The sequence below is a fragment of the Lagopus leucura genome, unplaced genomic scaffold (assembly GCF_019238085.1).
Source record: "Lagopus leucura isolate 7727_CA_CO unplaced genomic scaffold, USGS_WTPT01 Super-Scaffold_73, whole genome shotgun sequence".
NCBI lineage: Eukaryota > Metazoa > Chordata > Aves > Galliformes > Phasianidae > Lagopus > Lagopus leucura.
In genome coordinates, this window is record NW_024962252.1 from 63494059 (window position 1) to 63521727 (window position 27669).

The 27669-nt window shown below is 36.5% G+C and overlaps 1 protein-coding gene and 1 long non-coding RNA gene across 3 annotated transcripts in view; one reads left to right on the plus strand and one right to left on the minus strand.

Annotated features, from left to right (window-relative positions):
- The window catches only part of LOC122182418, a 33362-nt gene extending 7705 nt beyond the window's left edge, over nt 1–25657 (plus strand). Inside the window, exons 3-5 of one of the 2 annotated variants that reach the window (XR_006179796.1) lie at nt 4845–5004; nt 8758–8982; nt 23604–25657. This is a non-coding gene — a long non-coding RNA (uncharacterized LOC122182418). Of the gene's footprint in view, nt 1–4844; nt 5005–8757; nt 12695–23603 lie in introns of those variants that run through there. The other variant, XR_006179794.1, reaches the window with a different exon arrangement.
- Nucleotides 1–27669, minus strand: part of GALNT2 (polypeptide N-acetylgalactosaminyltransferase 2) — a 93579-nt gene that overhangs the window by 21485 nt on the left and 44425 nt on the right. The window contains exons 2-8 of the mRNA XM_042875649.1: nt 22831–22921; nt 18209–18362; nt 11882–11980; nt 11213–11280; nt 10302–10367; nt 7104–7225; nt 875–962 (exon numbers count right to left, since the gene is read on the minus strand). Of these exons, the coding sequence (XP_042731583.1) occupies nt 875–962; nt 7104–7225; nt 10302–10367; nt 11213–11280; nt 11882–11980; nt 18209–18362; nt 22831–22921 (688 nt within the window). The remainder of the gene's footprint in view (nt 1–874; nt 963–7103; nt 7226–10301; nt 10368–11212; nt 11281–11881; nt 11981–18208; nt 18363–22830; nt 22922–27669) is intronic.

Genomic DNA, 27669 nt, shown 5'->3' on the forward strand with positions numbered 1-27669 from the left:
ACATAATTTCAATATTGTGGCTTATCTTACATCTGTTCTACAGGCAGCACAGTTTCTAGGGTTGTGGGAACAATTATTGTGGATCAGTTATGGGACAACTATTCTAAATGCTAGACACCTGCTAATAGTGAAATTACATTTAAAAACTTAACAAATAAGGATTTTACTGCAAACTTGTCTTTCCTCTTTTGGAAAGAAGGGAGAGAATCATTTTTGAGAGTTTCACAAAGCTCTTTACTACTTGCTGTTAACAGTTTGCATTAACCAGACAACAAAACCATAGCTTTTGTAAACAGAATTTAACAGGAAATTTTCTAACAGTAAAGATATAAACACTACAAATTTCAAGGTTATGTGTTACTCTCTTCACAATTACAGATTATGGGTTAGAAAAAAACAACACCTTTCCTTTTTAAAAAACAAACACATTCCAGAGGTTTCTGCTTTTTCATAAGAGATTAATTTTTAAGCAAACCAGCATCTTAAAAAAACCTCATAGGCACCGCATTGCTGATGGACTTCTGAACTAGAGAGCAAATAAATTGTCGTCTGTAAAAAGGGAATCATAAGCTCTTCCAACCATAAGCTGCTTCTAACACTTACACAGCACTGCAAACATTCGAGTGACTCCTGTACACTGGTAAAAAGCAGCATAAACTTATAAGAATTGGTATAATAAAGACAAACTCTTGTAAAGTAGAATGCAACAAGGCCATTTAAAATCTAAGCCTGGAAACAGTCGATATATAGAAATAAAGCTAGATATGCAAAAGGGAAGAGCAGTGTGTTGACTGCCCATTCTACAGCTGCAGTGACCACGAGCTTTGACTTGTGATGCTTCTTATTTTATTTGTATTCCAGCAGAGGTACATACCGCCTTTTAAATCAGCTGACGCCCCCACGTACTGGAAGTTGTCCATATTAATTACATCGATAATAGGAGACACAACTCTGGTCTTGTCCTAAAATAAATATTAGAAAGTGATATTGAAATAATGAAACCAATATATAAAGATTCAGACAGGATAAGATGTTGCAGAGTTCAGCAGGATTTCATGAATACTGCTCCCCCACCTTTTCCCCTGCTTCTGGTTCTGAGCAGCACTGCACACCACTGCTTCATTCAGAGAGCAGAAACCACATTACATAGCTAAGATTCCTCTTCATATTCCAGCCTACCTTACACACAGGTAAACCTCTTCTGGCTTATCTGTGAAGAAGGCAGCAAACTTCTATTTCAAAAGACAGACAGGCAAACAGCATTTTCATTCTTACTTTTCAAACCACTGCAAAGAGAACCATCTGGGTAATTCATATTTTCACAGCAAATTCCTAGCCCATAAGGTAGTGTGATGTTATTACTATAGTCTTTAAGGGACACTAAGGCCTTTCCACAATCAGAAAAGTCTTAGGTTAATGATAACCGATTTCACCCTAGAAGAATCACACTTCACAATCAGATAGAAAATGGGGAAAAAAAAAAAAATCCTCCTAAACTAATGAACGCTATTAATCTCTGGAAGCCAAAATTCCAGTGGCATAGATTCTGCATTCCTCTGTCTGAACTTGGTCTCATATACTATTCTAAGCAACATTAATTACCGTAGCTCATGTGTTTGTCGAAATAGCTTTTAAGTTAAAAAAAAAAAATCTTTCCAGTAACTCCACACGCATCATCCATTGGGATCATAAGACATCTGTAATCTAAGAGAAAATCATCTAATATTAGAAACACAGTGTCATGGTTAAACCAGTTCTTCTCTACGAGGTACCTCTTGAGGCAAAAAAGAAAAAAAAAAAAAAGAAAAAAAAAGATATATTTACAAACTAAAGTATAACTTCTATGGTAGTTTGATTAACAGGTAGCTTGCATTCAAAGTAGAACTTTAAACACCACAATTTAGTAACAGAGCATAGGTAACTTCAGAACAGTAAAATACCAACTTTGTGAATACAAAAATGCTTTAAACAAACAGGATATTTTGGTAACTATCTTACAGAGAAACTGTTCTTATGGTTAAAAACAATACTAACCTAATCGTCCCCACTGTAAGAATCTATGTGTAAAGTATTGCTCCAAACAACAATGCATATATTCTAAACAGGTTCAACAGTGCATCCATTGCTACTGCAGTATTATACAGAACGGCTGGTATTAAATTAGCAGGAGAATATAGTGTGAGCTTGTAACAGGAGGCCTGAAAGCAATTCTTTTAGACAAATGATTTTGTTGGTCCAAAAAGGACATTAAAAACACCCATTTTCATTTACTGAATCTTAATTACTCAATCTGTACAGATTTTAGTAAGCCTAAATTAAATAGCTGACATATACTACATCATTCTACATAAGTAAACAAAAGGTCACTTTCCCCCATATTAGCCAGAAGGAAAATCTGAGTTGTGTCTCCAGCCAAAATCTGAAGACTGAGCTAAAAGCTGACAACTTGTATTGCTTCTACATTCCTTTTAAGTAGAACTTGAGCTATACCACGTGAGTCTTTATGAAGGATATAATGCAAGATGTGATCATGACTTTCACTAGCTATTAATTATCTTTGGCCTAAACCAAATTAGAAACACAAATAAAAGATGACACTGTCCTATTCTGCTATTGATTACATCTTCAGCTCGCATTTCTGTTAGCTGTAAACTCAAGTCTACGTGTTCATAATGCAAGGATATGGTTTTACTAGCAGTAATCCATTTGGGAGGCAATTATGATTGACTGCATCTGAACTGCAAAACACCACAGATTTCTGCTGTGCCTTCCTACAACACTAAAACACTTCAGGTGTACACATTGTTTTAGATATCTATATGCAGTGTCAAAACTAGAAAACTTCCTTATTTAAAGGCTGATGTCTTCTAAAGATACCCAGCCTACCCAGTATTCACAGTACACCCATCAGCGTGACATGAGACCTTATTGCTCTCTATAACTACCTGAAGGGAAGTTGTAGTGAGCTGGAGGTCAGCCTCTTCTCTCGTGTAACATGACAGAACTAGAGGGAATGGCTTCAAGCTGCAGCAGGGGAGATTTAGGCTGGATGTTAGGAAATACTACTTTTCTGAAAGAGTGGTCAGGCACTGGAATGGGCTGCCCAGGGAGCTGGTGGAGTCACTGACCCTGGAGATGTTCAAGAAATGTTTGGATTTTGTGTTGGGGGACATGGTTTAGTGAGAGCTATTGGTGATTGGTTGGATTGGATGATCTTGAAGGTCCTTTCCAACCTTGGTGATTCTGTGATTCTGAAATAGAAACAAATATGAAATTTCCCTTTCTTTCTTATTCCTTCCTCAGCTGAAGCTGAGGTGGCTTATACAAATCTATGCCCATCTAGAAAAACCTCCTCCAGCAAAAGTCTGTACTCTCAAATGATTATACATGATAGAGCTAAATGTGGTGGTAAAAACTGCCTGTTGTCTGTCACATTAGGAAGAGCTTCAGTGAGACTTCAGCTTATCTCCACTACATCCCCACAATGCTGAACAAGCAGGCAAGCACAGTCTCCACACATTCAGGATTTCCTGAGGTCATTGCTGTCGGTCTGATTAATTCTGTCAATATCAGTGCAGTGGCAAACTAGCACCATTTGCAACACTTAACGTGTTACTTAGGCAACTTCATTATTTCTCTGACACGCAAATACCTAGACTGATGTACAACTGCCACTTTCTCAGCCTTGGAAACAAGCTGCCCCCTCCATGCTTCAAAACAATACCTTTGTTCAGCAGCAAAGCAGACAAAATACTTGCACATCCCTAAGGTGACACTTTGCAAGGCACTACAGAATTGTTAATGTAGAGACTGCTAAAAAAGAGCCAGTGGGTCTCTAAGGCAGAAAGAGTTCAAAATCATTCACTTAAAATACTAAAACCTTGCTCTTCTTAAATTATCCTCATGCACAATAGAAAAAAAAATTTCATTACAGCAGAAACCTGGCGTGTGTTTTGGAAAAAAATAAAAGCAAAAACAAAATCTTTCTCATCTGATTTTGTTCTGAAGGTTTCATACCATAAAATATAATGGAATACACAATTGGGAAACCTTGTGCTTTCTGATGATGCCAATGGAAAGAAATAGCCCATGAACACTGCAGGTCTCTAGTGACAGGAGTTTTGTAGCAGACTTTCATTTTAATATTTCATAAGGAGGTTATACATGCTCTAGAGAGTTAGACTACTACTACTACTCGTTTTTCTCATAAACAATTGGAAATTATCCTCAAGATTCTGCATACATTGTTTTTCCCCCAATCTAGTATCCAAAAATCTCAAAGCACTTTAAAGATTAAACTTCACAACACTCTTAACAGAAAATAAAAATATTTTCCTTTCAGCGATGCAGCAGTTGGAAGTAATTCACTCAAGGTCACAGAATCTAAGGATATGAGAAAAGAATCCACATATCATTTCTTAATTCTAATTCTTTCCCCTTTTAGGATGTTTTGTGTAAAAATATTATCAGAAGTGATAGACAATTTATAGTTATGCTATGAAAACAGATGAGTACAGTTCTGCACCAGAACCTTCCAATTTCTATTTTTCTCAGTCAATATACTGTAAGAATAGAACAAAGTGATTAGAAATAGGAAATGGAAAAAGTCAAGTAGAAAAATTTTCATAAAATACACCAATGTGTTCAAGACTGTGTGTTTCATCTCCCCCTAATACCCACACACACATAGAATATACAAAAGGAAGTCTTGTGCAAATAGGCAGGAAACGTCTCTGCAGCTGGGAGCAAAGTGGAGGAAGGCATATCAGCTGCAGTTTGAACAGATATCTGTCCATTCTGAGTGCTAAAATTTTCACCTTGTATTTACGTGTTTGTTGCTTTAGACCTTTGCTCAAATTGCTGAAGGAAATTCCTAGCAGTATCAATCCCTCCAGGAATGCCAAGCAAGTATGGACAATGAGCAAGGACATTCTAACTAGGAAACTGGTTCAAGTAAGCACTGCGATGGATCATTCTTCAGTTGAAGAGATCTCAGTGCCTCAGGTAACCACATAAGAAGTCAAACACACAGCGTATCAGATAGCATATTTCAGAATGGATTTCAGTCAGACTGTTTCTGGCAGATCTACGTTTTTATATTGTAAAATGCTTAACAAAACTCCTAAAACTCACACAGAATTAAATGCCAAGAGGACAATTCTGAAATTGAAGGAAAAGGTAACCTTTCTGCCACAAAACAGAACAGATTCAGCAGAGCATCAGAGAACACTGCATTAATGTTTAGTAGTCCTGACATGAAAATCCTCCTCGACCTCAAAGTTAGGTAAGGAGTTCATATCTATTCAGCTTCTTGTCACCAAGACCATTAAGAAAATGCTGCTGATTAATATCAAGTAACATATCATCTGCACTGTGAGCAGAATTAATCCATTTAAAATAACAAAGAACTATCATAGGCTATGTGCAAGCAATATACATTCCCTAATGTTTTCTAAGCAGAAAGCTTAGAAGTACCTTTAACAAACTTCATACCTGCTGGTTGGGAACCTACCCAGGTAAAAGCAAACTGGAATTCCATATAATTTATTTAACAACAGATCAAGAATGGCTCACGATTAGTGTTTTTCACCACAACAATTGTGAGGAGCAAGTTTTTGAAAGGTCTAATAATTCTTTTGCCTCCAAAAGTGGCTGGTACAAAAAAACAACAAAAAAAAAAAAACATGCACCAATTTTTCCTATCAAGTATACCACACAGTCTCACGTCTTTACTAATCTAGCAGCAATTGAATAGGTTTTATATTCTGTTATGATGAACACTTTCACATCCCAGATTGTTTCAGAAAAATAAATAAGTATGCCAAGAGGAAAAAGGAAAAAAAAAAGGGGCAAGCAAAACTACCACTGTCTTCTCGTTTCTCAAAAACGTGGATAGTTCAAACAAATTACACTTGAGAACACTTCCCATATCCTAGAGCCAAGACACTGCTTTAGCAGAAACCATTTTCCACTTCCTTTTAAAATGTATTTAATGCCTTCAAGTTTATTCTCCTGATTAAAAATTACATGGGAACTACCTTTCTAAGTCTGTGACACTACACTGGCAAAAAAAAAATATTGCATAGTGTTATGCTGCTCATGCTCAAGGGCTCTGTGAGCTCCAAATACTTTTAAAATGTTTAAGTTTAAACTGATTATAGTTATTTCTCCTCTAGAATAGAATTTCAAATGCTGATGTGCCTTAGACAATTTACAGTATTTTGGAACACACAGTAAAACTTTGCAGGACCAAAAGGAGTAAGAGAAGTTCCCAGTTGACAGCGACAACTGGTTTTCTTCCTGGCATACTGAGAATATGACTTCATCCTCCCCCTCTCTTTTGGAGGAAATGCAAAGGAAAGCACATGGAGGATAAGTAAGAAACTGGGCACTAACAATACAGAGTAAAACAATTTTGACCAGGAGTACTATGAAGGAAAGATATTCCAGACTAACATATGTTAAATTAAAATGTGTGTTCACCTGAAAGAAAATGCAATTATGGAAATAGCTCTGTTGTTTCGAACACTCCCTAGCATTCTGTGATTACACTTGATTCACTGTCTGCTTCAGCTGAGTTCCTCCAGAGCACGGAAAAAATGTATAACTCTCAGTCCTGTCACTAGCTTTTCTGGGACACAGGCAAAACATCATTTTCACAGAAGCTGAGAGCCCACAGTCCCTGTTAATTTCCATGAGAATTTTGGTTTCACAGCTCAACCTCTCTGCCATTATCACACCGAATGTTAACGAGGCATAAATATTCAGGGTAAACTGAATTACATTGAGATGATATTGGTTGAAGGGAACAATGTTTTGCTCTAAAGATTACTGCGGAGGTCCCTAAAGAACCAAAGAAGCATATATTTGAATTACTTGTGAAGGTAATAATAAATATTCACATTTTATATTTCTATGTTCACAGATTAAATGAACAAAAAGTGAGTTTTAATCACAGAATACTCTGATCATCTCCATCATCTCACTTCAGAGAAAAAGCTTCTTTAGAAAAATGCATAAAATTAATGTAGTATAAACCAGATGGCTTTAAAATTTAAAAGCTACTCCTTCAGGAAATTACTTTAGAAGAACTCTTTACTAACCTCAGCTACTCTTTCCAAAAGTGGCTCCAGCCAGTGTTCATTGCATTCACAGTGACTATCCAGGAAAGTAAGTACTTTTGCTTGTGCTGCATCTGCCCCTCTGACCCGGGAGCGCATCAAGCCTGAAAAGGAAAAAAAAAACCAACACAGAAACAGTTGAAGTAGGTTCTGGAAGAAAACAGTCAACAGCAGTAAGACAAATTATTGCATTTCAAGATAGTAATGAATTTAATTACTCTAACTCAAGACATAAACACACAAGTTTCATTTTAAAAAGAAAAGATGCCTGTTAACAATTCATAATAAAAAAGCCTACATCCTTAACTACTGCATCCAATTTTACAGGTTCTAATCTTATTTAAACAGAAGAATTGAAGTGCCTTTAAAAAAAAGCAGTCCACAAGGACAGCTGGGTCTGCAATACAGCAGATGTCATTAATAGTGATAAATGTTACCTAACATCAATAAGGAAAGCAATTTTTTTTTTTTTTGTCAGATATCCAGAATAGGATTTGATTTTAGTAGCACAACTGAAGGATTAGTGCTGAGTGAATGAAGAAGCCCTACCTCTATGACCGTATTGTAGAACTGAAGATCCTAACCATCTTTCCACACTCCTTCCACTTCCTACTTTAGAAGCCGTCAGGAATATCCTGTCCATTCTTCTGTCTGCTTCTTCCAGAAATAACTACACTTTGTTAATTCGTGTTTGAGAGCCTCTCTCCTTATCCCTTTCAACCACTTCTTTTCTACATTTTTTGTAGTTCTCTTCTCTTTGTTGTTGTAGTTATCTTTTATGTTCTGTTGTTTGTTTTGGTGGTTTCTTTTGGGGGGAGGGTCATTGCTGTTAGCACTTTTTTTTTTAGTTGTTGCTTATAAATCTCACCTTGAAAAGACTTCTTTAACAGAAAACTTCTGGTAAGAAATCAAAAGACTTCTCAACACCTCATTTACCCAGGTCCCTTCACTGATTTGCCCTGTTCCTTTCTTGCTTTTGCTCTTATTATTTGATCAGTGAATGACTTTACCATTCCTCCAAGTCCCTTGTAAGATTTATATGCACACCCTGGAACAACCCACTGTGTTCTTCAGTCAGAAGAAAGTGAGCTTGCTCTCTCCCCTTAGCAAACTTTCTGCCTGTTTTTCTCTATTACTCTTCAAAATTAACTGATTTCACTTACATTGATTTCTTAATTGAAAGAGTTCTTTAAAAAAAAAAACAAACACAAAAAACCTGAACAACCAAACGAGAAACTACCAACTACTTCTTTTCATCCTCTTCACAAAATAAAACTTGCAAAATGTCACTGCCAAAGAGAACAAAAACTTAAAGAGTAAATAGCTATAGAACAAGCTTGCTCTGTCCAACATTCAGCAACTCAACAGCTTCACGAAGATCCTTGTGCTCTCTTATCATAAGAGTACTTCAGTATTGTAGATATGCTCTGTGGTGATCCTGTGTCAGTGCTTTCTACTTTACCTGTTGTACATTTGCAGCTAATCAGATATACTTAGGTTCTCTCCTCAGCCTGAACCCTGGCACTTTTCCATGCAGCTACCTCACAAACCATTCCTCAAGCACAGTGTTAACATTTGTTCTACTTCTGCAGTTCCTCCTTCCAGAGTTTCTTATTTCAAACTTTTGTTTTCATAGAATCCAATGTCTTCCTCTACTTCAAAGAATGTGGATCATCGAGTTCTCTATAATCACATGGAGCAGTAAGACAGGAAGAGTCCAGAAAGTTCCCCTGGCCATAACCAGACTCTTCAAGATGGATGTGTTCCCATAGCAAACTGGTCCTACATATGAAACCTAAATCTACCATGACATATTTCTGAAAGAAAAGCAGTCAGTGACATCCCTGTCTGAGATACCAATGTAAGTCTTCATATAAAGACAATAAGCAAACTTAGCATTAAGCTCCATCACAACAATGTAGCAATCAAATGAAATCTGAAAATATTTTCATTAAAGAAAATTATCTGGCTGCATAAATGCATATCTAGGAAAAACTTCCTAACCAGCACAGTAGCTTTCATGCCTGATAACTTCATTCTAATCTCATAAAAACACCAAGAAAACTAGCACTGCACCTTCAATTTGAAAGCAGTTCTTTTCTGACAGTGCGATTTGTCAAATCATATCTTTTTCAGATATACTAGTGTTTATTTTGAAGTATGAATGAAAACTCTGTATGTATGGTACAGAATATTTATAGTACAGAAAAAAAAAAATCAAAGGGTTATTTCAGTCAGTTTTTCCTTTACTGCTATCATAATCTTCAAATGTTTCATTGGTTAGAAAGATGAGATTGGCTCTCTCAGAACCCCAAAACCATGGAAAGTCATAAAAGGCCTGCTTTCCTAACAAGCCTTTGTTTACAAGCATATTCCAAACAAATGCTTAAATACTAAGAATCCCCACTAAGTCATTACTTTAATTATGAGATAACACAGGTTTTGTGCACGCGACTTCCAGATTCTGGCAATCTAATGATTCTAGCTGCTCTCCAGTCTGTCAGCCTAGAAGATACAGTGCCTATAAAAACAAACAGTATTTTTGTCAGCTATTTCAACTGTCAGCTCCTAGTTACTATTTCAAACAGCTGTAGAATAACAGTTGCCTTTAATACTTTAAGCTACACAGCTGGGAAGCTGTGACTAAACAGCTCAGTGATATGAGGCCATAACGTACAAAGCAACAAAAAGGAAAAGGATGCAAGAAAAGCTGGCATACGTGGTCCCGGCCCTCCTGGCTGCTTAAACTCATGTTTGCCAAACAGTCTGACAGGCTGTCCATCAACTGAATCCTTAAAACCACTTCTCATAAGGGAACCAGCAAAGAGGGATATTTTTAAGCTGGATTTTTGCACACTTACATACAACTTACAGTGAGACCTTGCATACAGTTGGAGCAGCTTAACAGAGGATTCACTGGAGTGAGAAAAACAAGGGGCTGAGGATGAGAGGCAACGTATCAAGTTGTCACATGTGCAACTGCACACAACAACAGCAAGTTAATTAGAATTACTATTTTTAATCACAGAAATACAACAGCTTTTTTTCCTTCCACTTGTAAGGTGATTTATGAAACAAAAAATCCGCCCTTCCAATACAGAAAGTTCCTTTAAAAGACTTGATAAGCAGATAAGGCAACACAGCAGAATTTGTATCTTCCTTTTCCCAAATCAAGCCTACCTTCTCGGCGATCATTTCGAAGAACTCGCACTTTTTCAATTTTTCCCAATAGAGCACCATCATCAGCTTAAAAATAATAATAATAATTAAAGTGATCAAAACCAGTCTCATTTACCACAAGTATGTTTTTCTTCAAAAACAGAACAAAAACTTCATAGTGGAAAGCAATCATATTTACAAATAATTAAGAATCATGCTTAAAAAATGCCTGTTTGTTTCTCCAGAAATAAAGAAAAGTGACCAGGGTAAGAAATTACCACCATCATTATATTATTTAAAACTAATTTTATTTTACACTCAAAATATTTTTAATCAATTCTGCTCTTTTTGTTTACCTTGAGTAGTTTCTACATTTCATTAAGAAAAAAAAAAAAAAGATTAAAACTTGTGTCTTCTTTGCTTACAGGAAAGCTTTTAAGCAACATTAAGGTTTAAACTAACCTAAAGTATCAATCAGCATTGCAAATGTAGACATTGACTTCCATTAGAGTGTTACTCAGAGGTTCACTGTTCAAATTAACATTACAATATCCTAAAAGTTTTTAAATCTTGACTTTCTTTATTCACTAAGAATTTTCCAAAAGTGATGGAGAGCAGCAGCACTCCAAAGAAGTATTTTGTGCAAGTGCCATGGGTTTTATTTTTGCATCATAATGTACTAAGGGAAGGCTGTTTTCAACTCTAAACTCTGCTTCTTCTGCTAACAGGAAGTAATAAAATAGATCTGAAGTATTTTAGAACTCTTCATGCTTCCACAATGACAAACACAAAAGAATTAAGAGCTGGTTTAGAACCAGACTTTACAAATTCCCATTCATATGACTAACTCCCAACTGAGTCACCTACTTTCATTTATGGAAAGACTCAGCAAAATAAACAAAATAACATTTGGACACTATAAAAGTACTTACGATCATTACTGTAGTCATCCACTAGTATGATTTCCTTAATAAGATGTGATGGGCTTTTTTTAAGGACACTGAAACAGACAAAAAAGCATTCAATACAAAGCAGTTTCCATCTCACATAAGCAGTGCTTTTAATGACATTATTTGTTAAACTACAGTCTAATACAGTCCAGGATCCCATCTTTCTACAACAGCTATTAGCTTACTCAGTAAAGAGTTTGTGAAAAAAAGAGCACAGAGTTGTTCTTCCCTCAGATTTCCAGCCTCCAGAAATGAGTGAATTAGACAGTTTGGACAATGGAAGCTTTGCAGATATCCTCAGATAAAGTAGCCCCTGAAAAATCCATCTTCCACGTATTCTTCTTGAAACCATTTATACAACCAATCTCAAGATATCTTCTTGCAATTAATTTCACACTTTCACATGTTTGTAGTTAAGGGAAGCATTTTTGTCTGTTTAAGATCACTCTTTCAGGATGTAAGACCTGGAGGCATCAGTGAAATTAAGAGCCAGCTTCATCCTTTGTAAATGGTACAAGAAAAGCATAATGGATTGCTTTGGATGATGGATTTGCTACTTCTCTTTACCAAAAGCTATTCTAGCACAAGCAAAGTGCTTTTTGTGGGGAAAAAAAAAAAAATACAAAGTCATGGATTGTCTCCCAGGCATACCTGACAACAGTTCGAAGTAAAGCAGATCTTGCCTCATTATGAAAGGTGATCACCACACTAGTGGCTGGCAAATCTATCCGCCATTGTTTCCGTTGACACCTGAAAGACAAAAAGCCTGTCAATCTAACATTTACATTACAGTCTTAACAAACAGTCTTCATCAAAAAGCAGTTATCTACTAAATTGTGTACACACTGTACCTACCTACAAAGAATGATGTATCTTATTTTCAAACGAGACGATTTATAATCAGCTCCTCTTTTACCACTCTTGACACTCGTCTTTGTATACAACAGACTGAGCCAGGGTCAGATTTGGGTAGATAAACATTGCTGTACTACAATCGCCGTAGTTTACTGTACATACCTTTCATGCAACTGAGTATGAAACCAGAGTTCTATTTCACTTCAAGACCACTTATTAAGTCTAAGTAAATGAGCACATTAATAAAAAAGCAGAGGTTCACAAGCTGTACGTGTCTCCTTTAGAAAAGCACTCATCCACTTTCCCTTTTATTTTTAATACTGCATCCTAGTCTTGCTTGTACAAGTAACTTCTCATTAGCATAGAAAACTGTTTAAGATTGAGACTTACAATAGCCCATCTACACTAACTCATTTTTCGTGATCTCTTCAAATAATAAGCAAAAAAAACCCCAAAATTCTAAAAATACACCAACTCTTGTACATCTACGTAAAATTAAGCTACTTGAATACCTTGACAATAAACCTAAAAAAGGACTCGTTCTGCAATGAGAATAGCATACTAAAAATGGTGTAACAAAGAGTTTGTATTAAAATCATTGCTGTCTGACAAGTCAAGATCATAATCTTCATTCATAAGTAACATATGAGTGATGCATTTCTTCACATATGCTTTATCAAACATTTGGGGCACAACTCCAACAGACCTAAACATCTTCAGAGAGGGCAATCCCAGTTGAATTAGCATACACCTGTGGTGAAGTCACCAAGGAACTGTAATCTATGCAGTATGAATCAAGCTAGCTATTAAGGGAAGAAAGGAAAGTTGTATTACTACCCAAACTTCTAAAACAAGCCAAATGCTTGTATAAAAAAAACTGATGAAACAACTGTCACAAATCATAAATCACACAACCTTCAGCTTCAAGGAATTAAAGTGAGCAATCTGCTGCTTCTCCTTGTCCATGCTCCAGAATCCCAAGGAAGAATAGTGCTTTCAATGCAACACGCCCATAAGGTCATACAAATGTTTGCACTGGTAATGAAACAAAATGCTATTGTGCCACTGTGTTCTCACTGCCCTGAAGAAAAACAAAGCCTGTGCCAAACCTACAACTGCTCTGTGTCAGATTAGCAAGGCCTTATCTAGCTTTCTTCCTCCAGTGGTGGGTGTACAAGACAGCATTTCCACAAACACCCAAGTTGAAGCAATACATCACAAATACTAATGGAAAGTAAAGAATTAAAACCTCCTCTATCATGATCTTTTGGCAATTCATCTAAACAGCTGAGAGGAATTCAGCTATTACATACAAAAGCCTACAAAAGCTAAGAGAATTATCCTGTTTTCTGGTAATTTCCAAACTGCCCACACAAGATGAGCCTACTGTGCACACAGTTTCCCATGAAGCCCTGACACAGGCCAAGAAGCTTGGTCCTTTACTGATGAGCACTCAGAATTCAAACTTGAAATTTAATCTGCTGAAATGTTCCATTGAAACTTGCATCATAAGTCATGCTCAATAATTCAAAGCAACCCTAGAAGATCACAATTAAGCGTGACAAGAATTAATTGAATACTGTATCAATCCAATTTAGAATAAGGTCATGAAATTGAGTAAATTTAGTTCAAGTCTATTGCAAGCAAGTCATAATGCCAAATTAAATGCATTAGAATAATAATAATAATAAAAATAGTTATACTGTTCTCTTTGCATAAAAGAGCACATCTAAAGAGGTAATTAATCATGGCAATGAAGCCTGTTATTTAAAAAAAAAAAAAAAAACTCAGGAGAATAACACTACTACATATTTCAGAGGAAGAAAAGATTTTTAAACTCTCAAATAAAATGGGACGAATGCTTCAATTAAGCATTTCTCTTCTTTTTATGTTGGTGTCAATAATGCCACAGTTAAACTCAACAAACCAAAGAAACAATGCCATCAGTTTTGGGAAGCGTGATTTTCTTCCCTCGACTTACAGCACTTGAACTGAAAATATCAAACTAGACCTTCAATGCTTAGAAAAAATTATTAAAATTAATGAGAGACAGAAAGTATATTTTTTCCCCCAGAGTTTTGAATCAGAGCTAGCTCATATCATTAGCCAAATACTTGAAATCTCTGAGTTTTGTTGAAATCATCTTTTGGTAGAAAAATTCCCTTTAACCAAGGAGACATTCATTACAACAGATGATATCTGGGTACTAAAGAGACAAGAAAGTTTGCTTCTTATCTATTTAGAATGAAAATTTGAACATGAGTCCAGAGCCTGCTAATACCTGTAGAGTCAGGGGAAAAAAGGTTTAATCGAAATAAAGACATTACCAAAAACCACTGATCTGAACTGTGGGAGGCCCAAAAGAATGGAATATTCCACCCAGCTCCTACTCAGAAGACTATTTCACACTGACCAAAGGATGACTTTAGAGATTTCTGATGACTGTGACAGTCACCTCCTGAGTCTCCAAAATCCACCATGATCAGGTCAGCTCTCAGCCTGAGACATGTTATAACCAGACAGCAACATAAGAAACCCAGAGCTTTCTCAATCCTGTTGAAAGTGGTAGTGTCATGAGCATCACCTCATTTACATTCCTCCAGACCTTCTCACTACATTTCAGATGATCTATCAGTCTGTTTCTTGCTTTTCCCTTTTACTTAAACAATGGCAAGCAGCTTAAAGGGCCAAACCAAAATGTTTTCCCGTACTGCTGACAAGTTTTCACAAAATTATCAATTAGAAAACTTGTCTTGATGCTAGTATAAATTTCTTAGATACAGAAAAACCTAAACAATATAGTACAAAAAAAGAAATGCATTTACACATTCAACTGCTTCTAAACAACCTAGAGAATTTCAGCTCTTAAAAAGTATTATTATGTAGCTATTTCAGAGTCAAATAGCCTTTATAGACATCAATTAGTAAAGTTGCAAGTATAGAAACAAATATTTCCTCAGTTTTCCTGAAGAAAAATGTTGCAGCAATTCCAAAGGAAATATCAATCTTAACCCAGCTGCCTTCAATTTTTACTGAAAATAACATGCTTCCAAGTGTCAAATGCTCAGTTCTTTAACATATTCTTCCTCCTATGGCTATTACTCTTGCACTTTCCATTAGGCAGATATCAAACAAGTATTTAATGCAATGTTTTCAGCTTCTGCAGTTACTGTCCTTGCCAAAATAGAAGGAAAATTAATTGCAAGACAGCAAGGAAAGCACCATGAACAATTTGCAGAAATTACTGCTCGAGTAATTTCCTTTTCTTTAGAAAGATGACTATTTACAGATTGATGGGCACTTAAATCTGCTTCATAGCGAAGTCTAATAAGCCCAGCACAGATGCAGCCTTTCCCCAGGACTATCTCTCACACTGCCTTGCAAGGCTCTTTTCTAGGACCATTTAAAAAAAAAAAAAAAAACAAAATAAAAATGAAAAATAAAAATTAGCCAGGGAAGTCACATCACAAAGTCACAACAACCACAGCTACTGTAATATAATTTGTCTTCTGTCATCTCTCTTATCTAAGTTCTTCTCAACAAGAGATAGCATTTGTCTGTTAGAACCCCCTTAGAGAATATTTAATATCTAATTAAATATATAGAAAATTTCCAAACACAGCCTAAATTATGAAAGTTTACTTTTCAGGTCAACTAATGCCAGACTACAAGACTTGTCTTACATCATCTGCAATATTGCATGTTTAAAGGGAACACAAACCACACTATTATATAAGGGATTTAACATTACATAATAAATATCCACGTATTTTTATATTTTATTTATATTTTTTCTAAATACCTCCTCTGCTATACTGCTGCTTACTAGGGAGCATTATGAAGAAAAAAGTCACCTTCCTTTTCTCCCTCTGGCATCTCCTCTAGCTTCTTCTACACACAGCTGTGAATGTACACTCATCCTAGCTGCAGAATTAGGCAATTCAGCTACACACAGCTGGTTAATTTCATGCTTTGAGGCTGTACCTGCCTTGTTTTTAAAAGAAAATATTAATATTTGTAATTATGAAGTCCAACTTTTTTTTTTAAGTCACTGACATCATAATGAGCAACCTTCATTTTAATATTAATCAAATCTGCTTAAGCAAGGTTGGTCCAAATAACTTAATTTCCTTACCAAATGTCAGTCTCCTCCAAATGAGAAAAATGTTTTTATCTTGCTTTGAAGGATGCTAATTTGCTGATTCAGGAAGTAGTACAAGCAGAGAGACATGGCAAAAGCTTTCAAGCATCTGAAGTTTAAGTTTGGCCCTCAAATGGTACTGGTGCATGAGGTTATCTCTTCCCAAGGACTCTATGCTTCCTGCGTACCTGTCCCTCTCTCAGCTTTGTATCATCTGGAAACTTACTGAGATTGCACTCTGCCACACCATCTATGTTATTAATGAAAATATTAAGCAGTATTGGATTCAGTATTGACTCCTGCTCCACGCTGGTCACCCTCAAAAGTAGCTTCTTCTATATACCTGCTTATTCCACTCCATAGGTTCAGAGAAGCCACAAAGCCGCACCAACACACAGCAGGCTTCCATTCTCTCTCAGAAGCAGGTGAGATGAACTTCGTGGTTGGGGAAAAAAGAAAGCATCCTTTTGTTTACATAAATGTGGTCTATTAGATGGAATACCACATTCAACAACTGCCTACCTCACTCCTACAAGAAGAGGAAAACATCACCACAAATAACGAATGGTGATTCCTGCAACTCGGGGAAACAAATTTGTCATCATTCAGCAATCATTCCAGCATAATTCCAAGCTACACAACAATTCAACCTCTGGTATGAACTTTGAAGCCATAAACACAGAACAGTTTATATACCAGAAAAACATGTCAGATTCCCCTGACTTTGAAATAATGTAATAGCATGTGTTCACAGCACTATCTTGCCTACAGTTTCCCTCAGAAATGGGAAAATGGTTCAGCAACCAGCCCAGCTTTGTGGGAAAGACCTGCAAGCCACGTAAAAAACTGCGCCACATGTCTCTGGAGACTAGCAAGTATAGAAATACTGTTAGAGTTTCACTGCAGGAATACTGATGACAGCTGTGTTTATTGAGATTTCAATCACCAGAGTGAAGCTAAGACAGAACCCTTCACAAACATAGAAACCAAGAAAAGTCATCAGATAAATAGGGACAAAATGAGATTGAAATACAATGTCAGTCTTGATACCAAATACACACTGATGGAAGTTCTGGAAACAGGACAAACTTGAACAAGGAGCGGTCCTTGTTGAACAAGCAGCCCTGTGGAGAAGAACCTGGGGTTCTTGATAGATGAAAAACTTAACATGAGCCAGCAGCGTGCCCTTGCGACTCGGAAGGCAAATGGTATCCTAGGCTCCATCAGAAGAGGGCTGGCCAGCAGGGACAGGAAGGTGATTGTCCCCTTCTGCTCTTGTGAGGCCCCATCTGGAGTACTGTGTTCAGGCCTGAAGTCCCCAGTACAGGAAAGACAGTGAGCTGTTGGAGAGGGTCCAGAGGAGAGCCACAGAGATTATCAGAGGATTGGAGCACCTCCCCTATGAAGACAGGCTGAGGAAGCTGGGCTTGTTCAGCCTGGAGAAAAGAAGGCTGCGGGGTGACCTCAGTGCAGCTTTTCAATACTTAAAGGGAGCCTACAGAGGGGAGAGGAATCAACTCTTTGAAAGGGTTAATAACTGTAGGATGAGGGGAAATGGTTTTAAGTTGAGGAAAGGAAGATTTAGGTTGCATGTCAGGGAGAAATTCTTTACAGAGAAGAGTGGTGAGGTGCTGGAACAGGCTGCCCAGAGAGGTTGTGGATGCCCCGTCCCTGGGGGTGTTCAAGGCCAGACTGGATGGGGCTCTGGGCAGCCTGGTCTAATATTAAATGTGGAGGTTGGTGGCCCTGCATGTGGCAGGAGGGTTGGAGATTCGTGATCCTTGAGGTCCCTTCCAACCCCGGCCATTCTGTGATTCTGTGAAGATTCATTGTCCTTTACTCCTTTGTTTAAGGATTGCAGCACAGTTTATTGTTCCTTACTGAAAGTTGGAGAACTTCTGCTATAGGAAAACAGCACTCTGCTCAAAATAAGCAAACAAAAAGGCTAATCCAAGCCAAACACGGCTCAGTTGGGAACTTACTGATCATGTCTCGTGTCAGGAATGTTTCGGTCCATTCGTAGTTTGTCACTTTCTACCTGATTGAACTTATTGCGAGCATATGGATCCTGACCAGATCGCACCATGGTAGCGCTAACATAAGCATCTTGATCAAAGTCTTGCCACCGAACTTTGCCTACAAGAGAAAAACAGGAACATATTCGGCTTAACCTCTGCAACTTCAAGAGAATTCAGAAATCCAAATATAACTAATCTTATTTTGCAATGAAGTAATTAAGCCCCACAGTATTTTTAACAGTGTAGCGTCACACTCACTTTTGCACATTAAGCTGCTCCAGAACACCCTGTGAATTAATGAAATTGAACCATTTCACAGCTCTCAGTTCACACAACTAATCATCAGATGGCCATGCATCATCTTATCTGCTATTTTGTTGGTTTTGCCCCTACAACCACAACTTCAATTTAAAATATAATTTAATATATTCCAAATTTTCATACACTTTAACAGAGTAGATCTTTTTGAAGGCCCAGGCTTCAAAGACATTCTAATTTAATTTACTACTGTCACATTATTCAAACAGAAACCAAACGATTCGAGAAACAGGGCTTTTAGAAGTATAAGAGGACATTATTCTTAAAAGCTAGCATTTCAGGTAGGCAGAGCACCACACAGCTCTCCAATGCTAATTACATGACATAACTGCAACCTTCTTCACATTAAAAAGGAATCACAGATTAATTACTCTTTAATAAAGAAAATATTATTTATGTAACTGATTGCAGCACTTGAACTCGTATACATAAAACTGAAAGGCAGATTAACATTTATCATCCAGGAACAAAATTTCAGAATGTTCATCTTCAGCTGTAAAACAGTTTAATATCAAATGTATCAAAGGTCTAATTTCTCACTTCTGATTCAACACTTTCTTTTTGTACTGACAGTCAAACTTCTGTCACCTACAGCAAATTTATACCAGCTGTAACTAAAGAAAGAAAGTTACAGAGCTGACATTCTAATATAATATACTTAAGATCAGCTTTTAGGCAAATACAAAAGTTCAGGCATATCCTACAGTATACCAATACACACAAAAGGAATACTATTACAACAACTATTAATGAGAGCTAGAGATTGCTCAGACATTTCAATGTTTACCTTTCTTCCTTCTCTCAATTTGTGAAGCACAGAAACTAAGGTGTTCCTCATTTAAAGCTTTCATCCATAAAACATGCTTTAATTATCTTATGTGAACTTCTGTTAGGAGATCCCAATATTGAAAGCAAACTTCTATTTCAATGCAATTAAATATTATAATTGCTTGTTGCTTACCTAAAACCTAAATTGAGCAGGTTGGTAATTTCAATCTTAGGTGTGAGTTTTAGGGCAACCTACACTGACAGCTAATAATGATAATAAATCCAACAGTAAGTGAACTGCAGAGTTTGCTATTTGAGTTAAATAAAGCCAAAAATCACTCAGTTGGTTAGGTATCTGGAACCAAACAAATACTGAACTTGCATTTGACAAGTGCTTATTTTACAGATGCAAAGGTTAGATGTTCTTCAGTTTTAAGGTGATCACTAGTACAACTATTCTGAGACTGAGAAGCTGAGCAAAGGTAAGAAGAAAAAGAAGTGAAATATAGTGAGGCTGCTTTTCATCTACAGACAGAAACAGTTATTTCCCAACTCTAAGGTCTTGGAGGAGGTAATCAACTGAAATAGTGCAATATATATTTATTTTTTAAACACACCGGGTGGTTTTAAACAGGACTTTTTTTTTTTCTTTCTTTCTTTTTTTTTTTTTTAAACTCTGAAACAATAAGTAGCTCTATTTAAAAAAAAAAAAAAAAAAAAAAAAAAAAAAAAAGAGTGGATTTGTTGTGGGAAAGAAGTCAAGAAGGTAGTCCATTTCACAGTGCTAAATTTAGTGAAAAGCAGTGCCAGCCCATAGAATAAAAAGACAAGTGAATCTGGCTTCAGAAGGCAGGAGGCAGGCAAAGCCTGGCTCTGGCTCCAACAGAAGATCCTGTCAACTGTGTAGAATATACATCAGATCCATTAGGGAAAAACTCAGATAACAGCAAAAGCAGCTTGAAGTCAGACAGAAGGGAAAAAAGCACAGCAGATAAATTTGTGTGCAACCAAGCAGCAGACCTCAAAGTGTAGGAATGGATAGACACAGAATTCTACAAATAGCTTGCTCTCCCTCTTCCTGACTCAGAGGAGCTTAAAAGCAGTAGGATACCTAGTATAAATATGATCATTTTGACTAAGAGACATTAAGAGATTTGTTAACTAACAGAAGCAGCTAGCTGACTAACTGTTGAAACTCTTATCATTGCCTGTTCAAAGCTCAAAAAGGCATTTAAAAAGAACCGGCCATATAGTTTTGGTTTTGCTACTTATGCAGAGAGTTCAGGGTCAGACAGTCTTACTACAAAAGCTGATGTCACTATTTGCACAAAACACGAAATACAAATTCACAACACAAATAAATCATAAAATGACAAAAGAGTAATATACTTGGTTGTATGGGAAGTAGTATAAAAGGTTTAACTACCATTTTTCTAAATAATCTTTAAAAACAGCAAATAATTTCTTATTTTGTATAAATCTTGAAAGACATCATATTGCATAATAGTGAAACCTAAATTACAGGTCCTCTAACCTCAGTGGAAAAAGCAAGGCAGTTTTGAACCAAACCTCTCCTGGAATTTGATCATTTTGTTTTGAAACACCCCAAAAGTATCTGCAGAAGTATGAATTCCATTTGAATTCAAAAGTCGCCTACTCAAATAAACAAAATAGCGATTTGAGAGAGCAAAATTCTGAGTAGCCTTTGATATTTGACTTGAGATTCATGCTGTCTTGCAGTAATGATTATCCTGCCTGTTAAATCAAGTCTTAAAGAGACTGCTAATCAATGGATTAAAAAGGAGTTCTGACCTGTCCTACTTTACATCTAATTTTGCTTCTAACCTTCCAGGTTCTGATCTCTCTCCCTTCTGACCTGTAATACTTCCCACCTCTTAATACTTAAACAGCTACTTTGGGCAACATAGAAAGGAAGACCTCTGAAGACATAGATGGGGTTTGGCTCAGAATACATAAATATTCAATATTTAAGAATATTGATTTTTTTAAGTCTTATTTTCCAGGTAAATATTAGCAGAAAGAAGAATTCTAGTTGGAAGATATGCACTGGCTGACCTGTAATTCCAGTATCAGGAAAAAATATTCCTTCAACTTGCAGAGATTTCTGTTCAAGAAAAAGTACTTGGAAAAATCTGCCAGAAACCAAGCTGGGTTGGAAAAAAATTGCCAAAAAGCATATATACATAACCAGAGCCTCATTTCCCCTCTCCAGAAAGCAATAAGACAAAGCAATCCAAAGGCTGCAGGAATAAAACGCCATGAATTTTAAACAGCTTATCCAGTGAAAGGGTTTTATGACTATAAAAAAAGAATCACACGTCACATTACTGGGCATGGAAGTTCCCAGTTGCTTAGAAGGAAGTTTACTTCAATTAGGTCTTTCCTCCAGATCTCAAACAAATTCAAATGTTTCTCTTATTTATAGCTAAGAAAAATAAGGATTAACTGTAGAATAAAAAAAAATTTGTGAAGCAATCTGATCAGAAGGTGTCATCTTTGTAAAGTTCTTGAATACAGCGTCAAATATTTAAATCCATTTCAGCTCTTCTGCACTCCTTGCTATAGCAATTCTAGTTAAACATTAAATCTCATTGATGTGAAGCAGGTAAGAGGCAGAAGAATTTTTATAGCAGTCACATCAAATGAAGGTTCTGTAACATTTAACTATCCCATCTCATCTTCAAGTTATGACTCTACTTCTTTCAAATATCTAGTCATACGGCGCTGTTTCTTTGCGAATATGTGGCAAATACTCAGGAAGAATAAGGAAAAATTAGAATCATAGAATCATAGAATCATAGAATCACTAAGGTTGGAAAAGACCTAAAAGATCACCCAGTCCAACCGTTCACCTATTCCCAATAGCTCCTACTAAACCATGTCCCTCAACACAACATCCAGTCTTTCCTTGAACACCCCCAGGGTCGGTGATTCCACCACCTCCCTGGGCAGTCCATTCCAGTGCCTGACCACCCTTTCTGAAAAGTAATACTTCCTCATGTCCAAATAACAAATAAGGCACACCATCAGCATGCTCAAAAAAGAAAACACCTACTACTTCATACCTTTGCCACAAAAGCTACACAAAGGTAAAAAAAAAAAAAAAAAAAAAAAGCCAGAACCTTGATTGAATTTTCAGTCAGAAGTATAGCTCCAAGGTGTCTTGTCTGTTGCCTGTCAACACTGTCCACAGAGAAATGGACAACTTTTCTGTTAGATGCTTTAACAGCAGCATAAACCTATTGCAAGGCGACATAAATGTACTAGCAAAGAGTAATTTTCTTCCTACGATTTTAAGCCCAAAGTAATAGTGAGGCAGGTAAGAGGAAGGTGAAGCCTTAAGAACAGAGATACATGCTAATCCTATCACTTCCAAACTACAAAGAATTGTTAGAATCAGAAGAACTGGTTTGCTTTATGGCTATCAAGTAGTTGCATCTATGCCTAGGGATCTTTCATCACAAACTTTACTGCAATACCTGGAGGCAATGTCTCCACACTTTGTGCTTTGTCCTCACCATCATTGACATGCAAGTCTTTCCTTTTGGCATCGATGTCATTTGGGTCCTCCTGAAAAACAAAGTATACCAGTTAGGAATATTATGTTAAAGATTATTTAATTTTGCGTTGTCAAACAACACAGCAGTAACCAAGCTTATTTAGTAGTCTAGCTAACTCAGCTTATTTAGTAGTCCAAGAGATACAACTTCAGATTTTGGAAGATAAAAGATAATCATTTCCTCTACTGCTTAAAAAAAAAATAATGAAGAAATCAACAAAATGTTGATGCAGACTTCTGCATTTAATTTACACAACAATGCTTTCTGGGAGAAAGTAAGAATTAAGAAGTAAAAATAGAATAAAAACATTTTGACCAGAAATACTCAAATATGCAGGGCAGGTAGAAATTAAATGAAACATGAAGAAAGCACTTCTCCAATAAGGAATAACACAACTATGAAAGTTACTTGAAAAAGAAGTCAGATTACTTTGCAATAATATCCCAAGTGACAGTTTTCTGACAGACCAAAAAAGCCTCCTAAATTGTTACTCACAAGTTATTATTTTCATGTTCTTTTGAGATCATTCTGGGTTTCACAGGTAACTGATGGATTTGTTATTACAGAAATATGGATAATACCCATTTAGAGAAACCAAACAAGCAAACAAACAAACAAAACCACTAAGATTTTCTCCTCGCGTCTCTCCAAATTCCAAATTTATTCTCAAAGTCTTATTTTCCTTTCAACAGGGAAAAGAAACAACCTCATACCCTTACTTCATTATTGTAAAAATACAACAGGAACATGGAATTGAGATTCATATCGTATTACATACTTGGATGAAGTGGAGAAGAGTGTAAATTTAAAAAAAGAAGATAATTACTAACAGTATGCTGATTCTCACACTAAGACAACTGATTTCAGAGCCAGCTGCTTTTGCCGCTCTCAGACACTTAAAAGAAATTTTGTTGCCCTTTCTACATCTCCATCAAAGAAGTTCTAATTACAAGCTCTGGTTTTTGGGGGGCAACCCCACTAAAGGCAACATCTTTCCTATGAACAGCAGAACTGTTTGTACCTCTTCTAGTAATCTGCCCAAGCCTCCCCAGTAAGGTGATGGTATGCAAGTTGCCTACTGCAAGTGGACTCAGCTATGGCTATTGCCATTCCTAAGCTGTATCTGGTACTTCTTTAGAATAATAAGTGGATGGAATGAGCCAAATTCATTTTGGAAAACATTTAAACCAGAAATGATAGCTTTTCAGCACGTCCCCAGGCACAAACACTGAACTTCCCAATGTAAACTCAGCTTAACTGTCTATATTAAGTAAGAACTAATAACTGGAGATTTGAATGTAATGTCTCATATTCCTAAAACACCAAAATGCAAAACTCAATGTTGATGTTTTATTGTTAGCAATCATTTCTAGAGAAGCAGTTATATAAACACTGAAGTTAAAACCGAAATGCTATCAATGCATGTTTTTCACAGAATCATGTATCGAGGATATCAGAGAGGGAATTTGTCCAGGTTCTTATACTAAATTCACCATGCAGTCTATGCTTTGAGCTACAAAGCCTTGAGAATGACACTTAAAAAAACAACTGTAAGGCAATAAGAAAACGCATGTTGAGAGAATTATCGTTGCTCATGGAGGTGAATGAAAGTATATTTCAATGTGCCTTAAGCCCCAGCAGCACAGTGAAGGAAAAGCTGTCCTTGGTTCTAGAAAGTCTAGATTTTACTACTTGGTTCTTTTTAAAGATAGCAACACTTTATGAATAACTACAAATATCAACTGTAGGTGGTAGAAGATCTTCCCAACACAAGAATGTCAAGTTCTGCAGAAATTCTACCAGGCTCTTCACTGTCCCATGAGACCAAGACAAAAATATGTTAATTGAAAAATAAAAGCAAAACATCAATAAAGCATCCAAAAGAAACTGGAGGGATTTTTCATTAAGTTAACAAAAGGTGCTGAGTGCCTTCTCATTCTTTCTTCTTCCACCCTCACACCTTTCAAGTCTTTAAGGAAAAGCACTGCCATTCCTACTGAGTTTAACAGCATAGGAGCATGAGTCATTAGGCACGATTATATATTATTTCCCCTTGTTTTCCCAACCACCTCCCCAATTAAATTACAAAGGACAAAAGTTAGACTTAGAAAAGTTGAACGCAATTTTGAATACTTTTGAATGAGAGACTTGTACCCAGCTATTTGGGTGCAACCTACAGAAATTCTCGGGCACACCACACTGAAAGGATGGAAGTTCCCAACACAGATTGCTGGATATTCAATCTCCCTCCCAGAGCTCCCTATCGAACAGAACAGGGACAGCAGAGTATGGGATATCGACCTCTAACCTGTGTGCCTTAATTAAGATATTGTGGTATTTTTCTTCTCCAAAAGAAGTCTATTTTAATGATGTTCTATTTTAACCACCAACTTTCAGCCAATAAAGCATTTTGAAGATATCTGTAGACATCCAATGCCTTTAAAGGGGAAAAAAAATACATTATATCCTCTAGAGAAAACTCAAAGTGCACGAAAGGGAAAGAAAGCAGACATTAATGCCACACAGATATAAATACACCAGGATCAACCACTTTCTTTGGATCTCTAACTGTAAATTGTTTCACCATGTTAATTTGGAGCAACACAAACAAAGCATATGGTCAGATAACATTCCTATGTTGTCATCATCACAGGAAAGCGTTGCCTTTTCAGCTTGCTTACAGTGAAAAAAAATACCCATTTCTAATGTAATCTTAAAAAGCTTTTTGCATTTGATGAATAATCTTAGCAGATCATTGCAATTCTTGTACTAACAAATTTCATTCACATAAAAAGCTAAGCTTAAGATTGAAACAACCAGAACTGCTCAATGAGAGGCATAGTTCCAAGCTCTGATGATGAAAGAGATTTAATGAGCAAAATAAGAAAAAGGCTAATGCTATAACAGTATTAACACTATTAATATTTAACAGTTCATGATACTATTTTTCTGGTGTACTAAAAAAGCTGACAACATCAAGCTGTCAATTGTAGCCATTTTTGATTTGGACAAGTATTTTAAGCTTGCTGAAAAAATTGAAAGGTAGCTAGCCAAACATAACAGGTTATAACAGGTGCTAACCAAACATAAGATGCATGTGCAACACCACTACAGTAATATTTGTGGTCCTCCCTTGTGATGTTACTTTCTTAGGTCAGGATACATAAAAGCTACAGCAGTGCTTTCAACTGTAATGCAGGTGTGGGGATTTTGCATATTCTGAATTTTATTTATTTTTGCACATCACAGCTTTCCACTATTCTTGATTTATCAGATGATCTACAAAGAGACAAAATTGCAAGCTTTCAACTCCATTCAGAGAGAAATCTTACAGAAAAACTGTAGTAATATTACGATGTACCAAACAAAACTAACTGAACTGTATTTAAACTTCAAACTCAATTACACTTCCGTTACCCCAAAAGCTCAGAAGCTAAAACAATGTACACTTATCAATTTGTTAAAACACTCCTTGCAAATCAGAATCACAATAGATTTTTTTCCACTGCAAATTCAAATAAACTGATATCTTCACCAGCTACCCAACTCTGCTTTTCATTTATAATTTAGTAATATTTCAGCAAAAAGGAAAGTGCTTACTTCTCAGATTTAATGTGTAGGTCACTAAGTAATGCCTTCTATTTATTTTTATTTAGCTACAAAGAGCGCAATTATGCTATTTGACAGAGGAAATTCTCAGCTGCAAGACATTATTTTTCAACATAGTCACCACCAGTAGCTTGCATTTTCACCAGAGCCTGCATGCTGTGCTCCTGACAACCTGCACCAGTGGACATTGTCACCACTGCTGAAGCGCACCATCCACTGCCTCACCATGATCATGTCCACTCTGTGGTCTCCAGAAACATTCAACATGCATCAAATGAATGCCAGCAGGTGCCATTTTTTCCTCATGGAGTAACTCAATTACACACTTTTGCCTCATCAACACTTTCACATTAGATGCCATTTTGTCAGATTGCCCCTTAGCAGCCATCTCTCACACAGCAACTAAATGTAACAGAATACTGGTGGGAAGGTTCAGCCTCTACTGCCACCAACATCTACGTCTGACATCATGGGCTGACACCATAGGTGGGAGGCATTACTTCCAGAGCAGCCTTCGCATAGCTCAGAGTAGATTGCACTATAGGTAGAATTAAATGTATGAGCAGTTTTTGTTGTTTGGGTGTGTTGTTTGTTGTTTGGGGGGTTTTTTTGTTTTTGTTTTTTTAAGGCTGATTAATCCCTAAAGTACAGCAACTTTGTATTTCAGAAAATGTTAAAATGTCTCTACACCTGAAAAAGCATATGTTAGTTCATAAGCCTTGCAATTGCCCTTTTTCTTCTCCTGCTCAACTCATCTACTCCGTTAAGACAACATGGTAGATTCAGGCTGAGATAAGAAAAATGGTGCAGGAGGAGATTTCAGCTTCAGGATTCAGACTCTCAGCTAATTTCTACAGAGTTTTTTTTTTTTTTTTAAAAAAAAAAAAACCTTCATCAAATGATTAGTTACACATTTAAGAGTGCATTGAGTGGTGGGTGGGAAAGGAGGATGAGGCACTTAATAAAAATTCTAAGAAAGATTCAAACTCATTTTTACAGCATTTCTACACATCTACTGCAAGATGTCATCATTTGCAGCAAGAAATGTAAGATAAGTGCCATTTCAGTTTAGAAAGCTGTAATTACACACAGACATACGTTATTGGATCATTTCATTAGCATTACTTAGATCATCCAGACTGCCTCCCC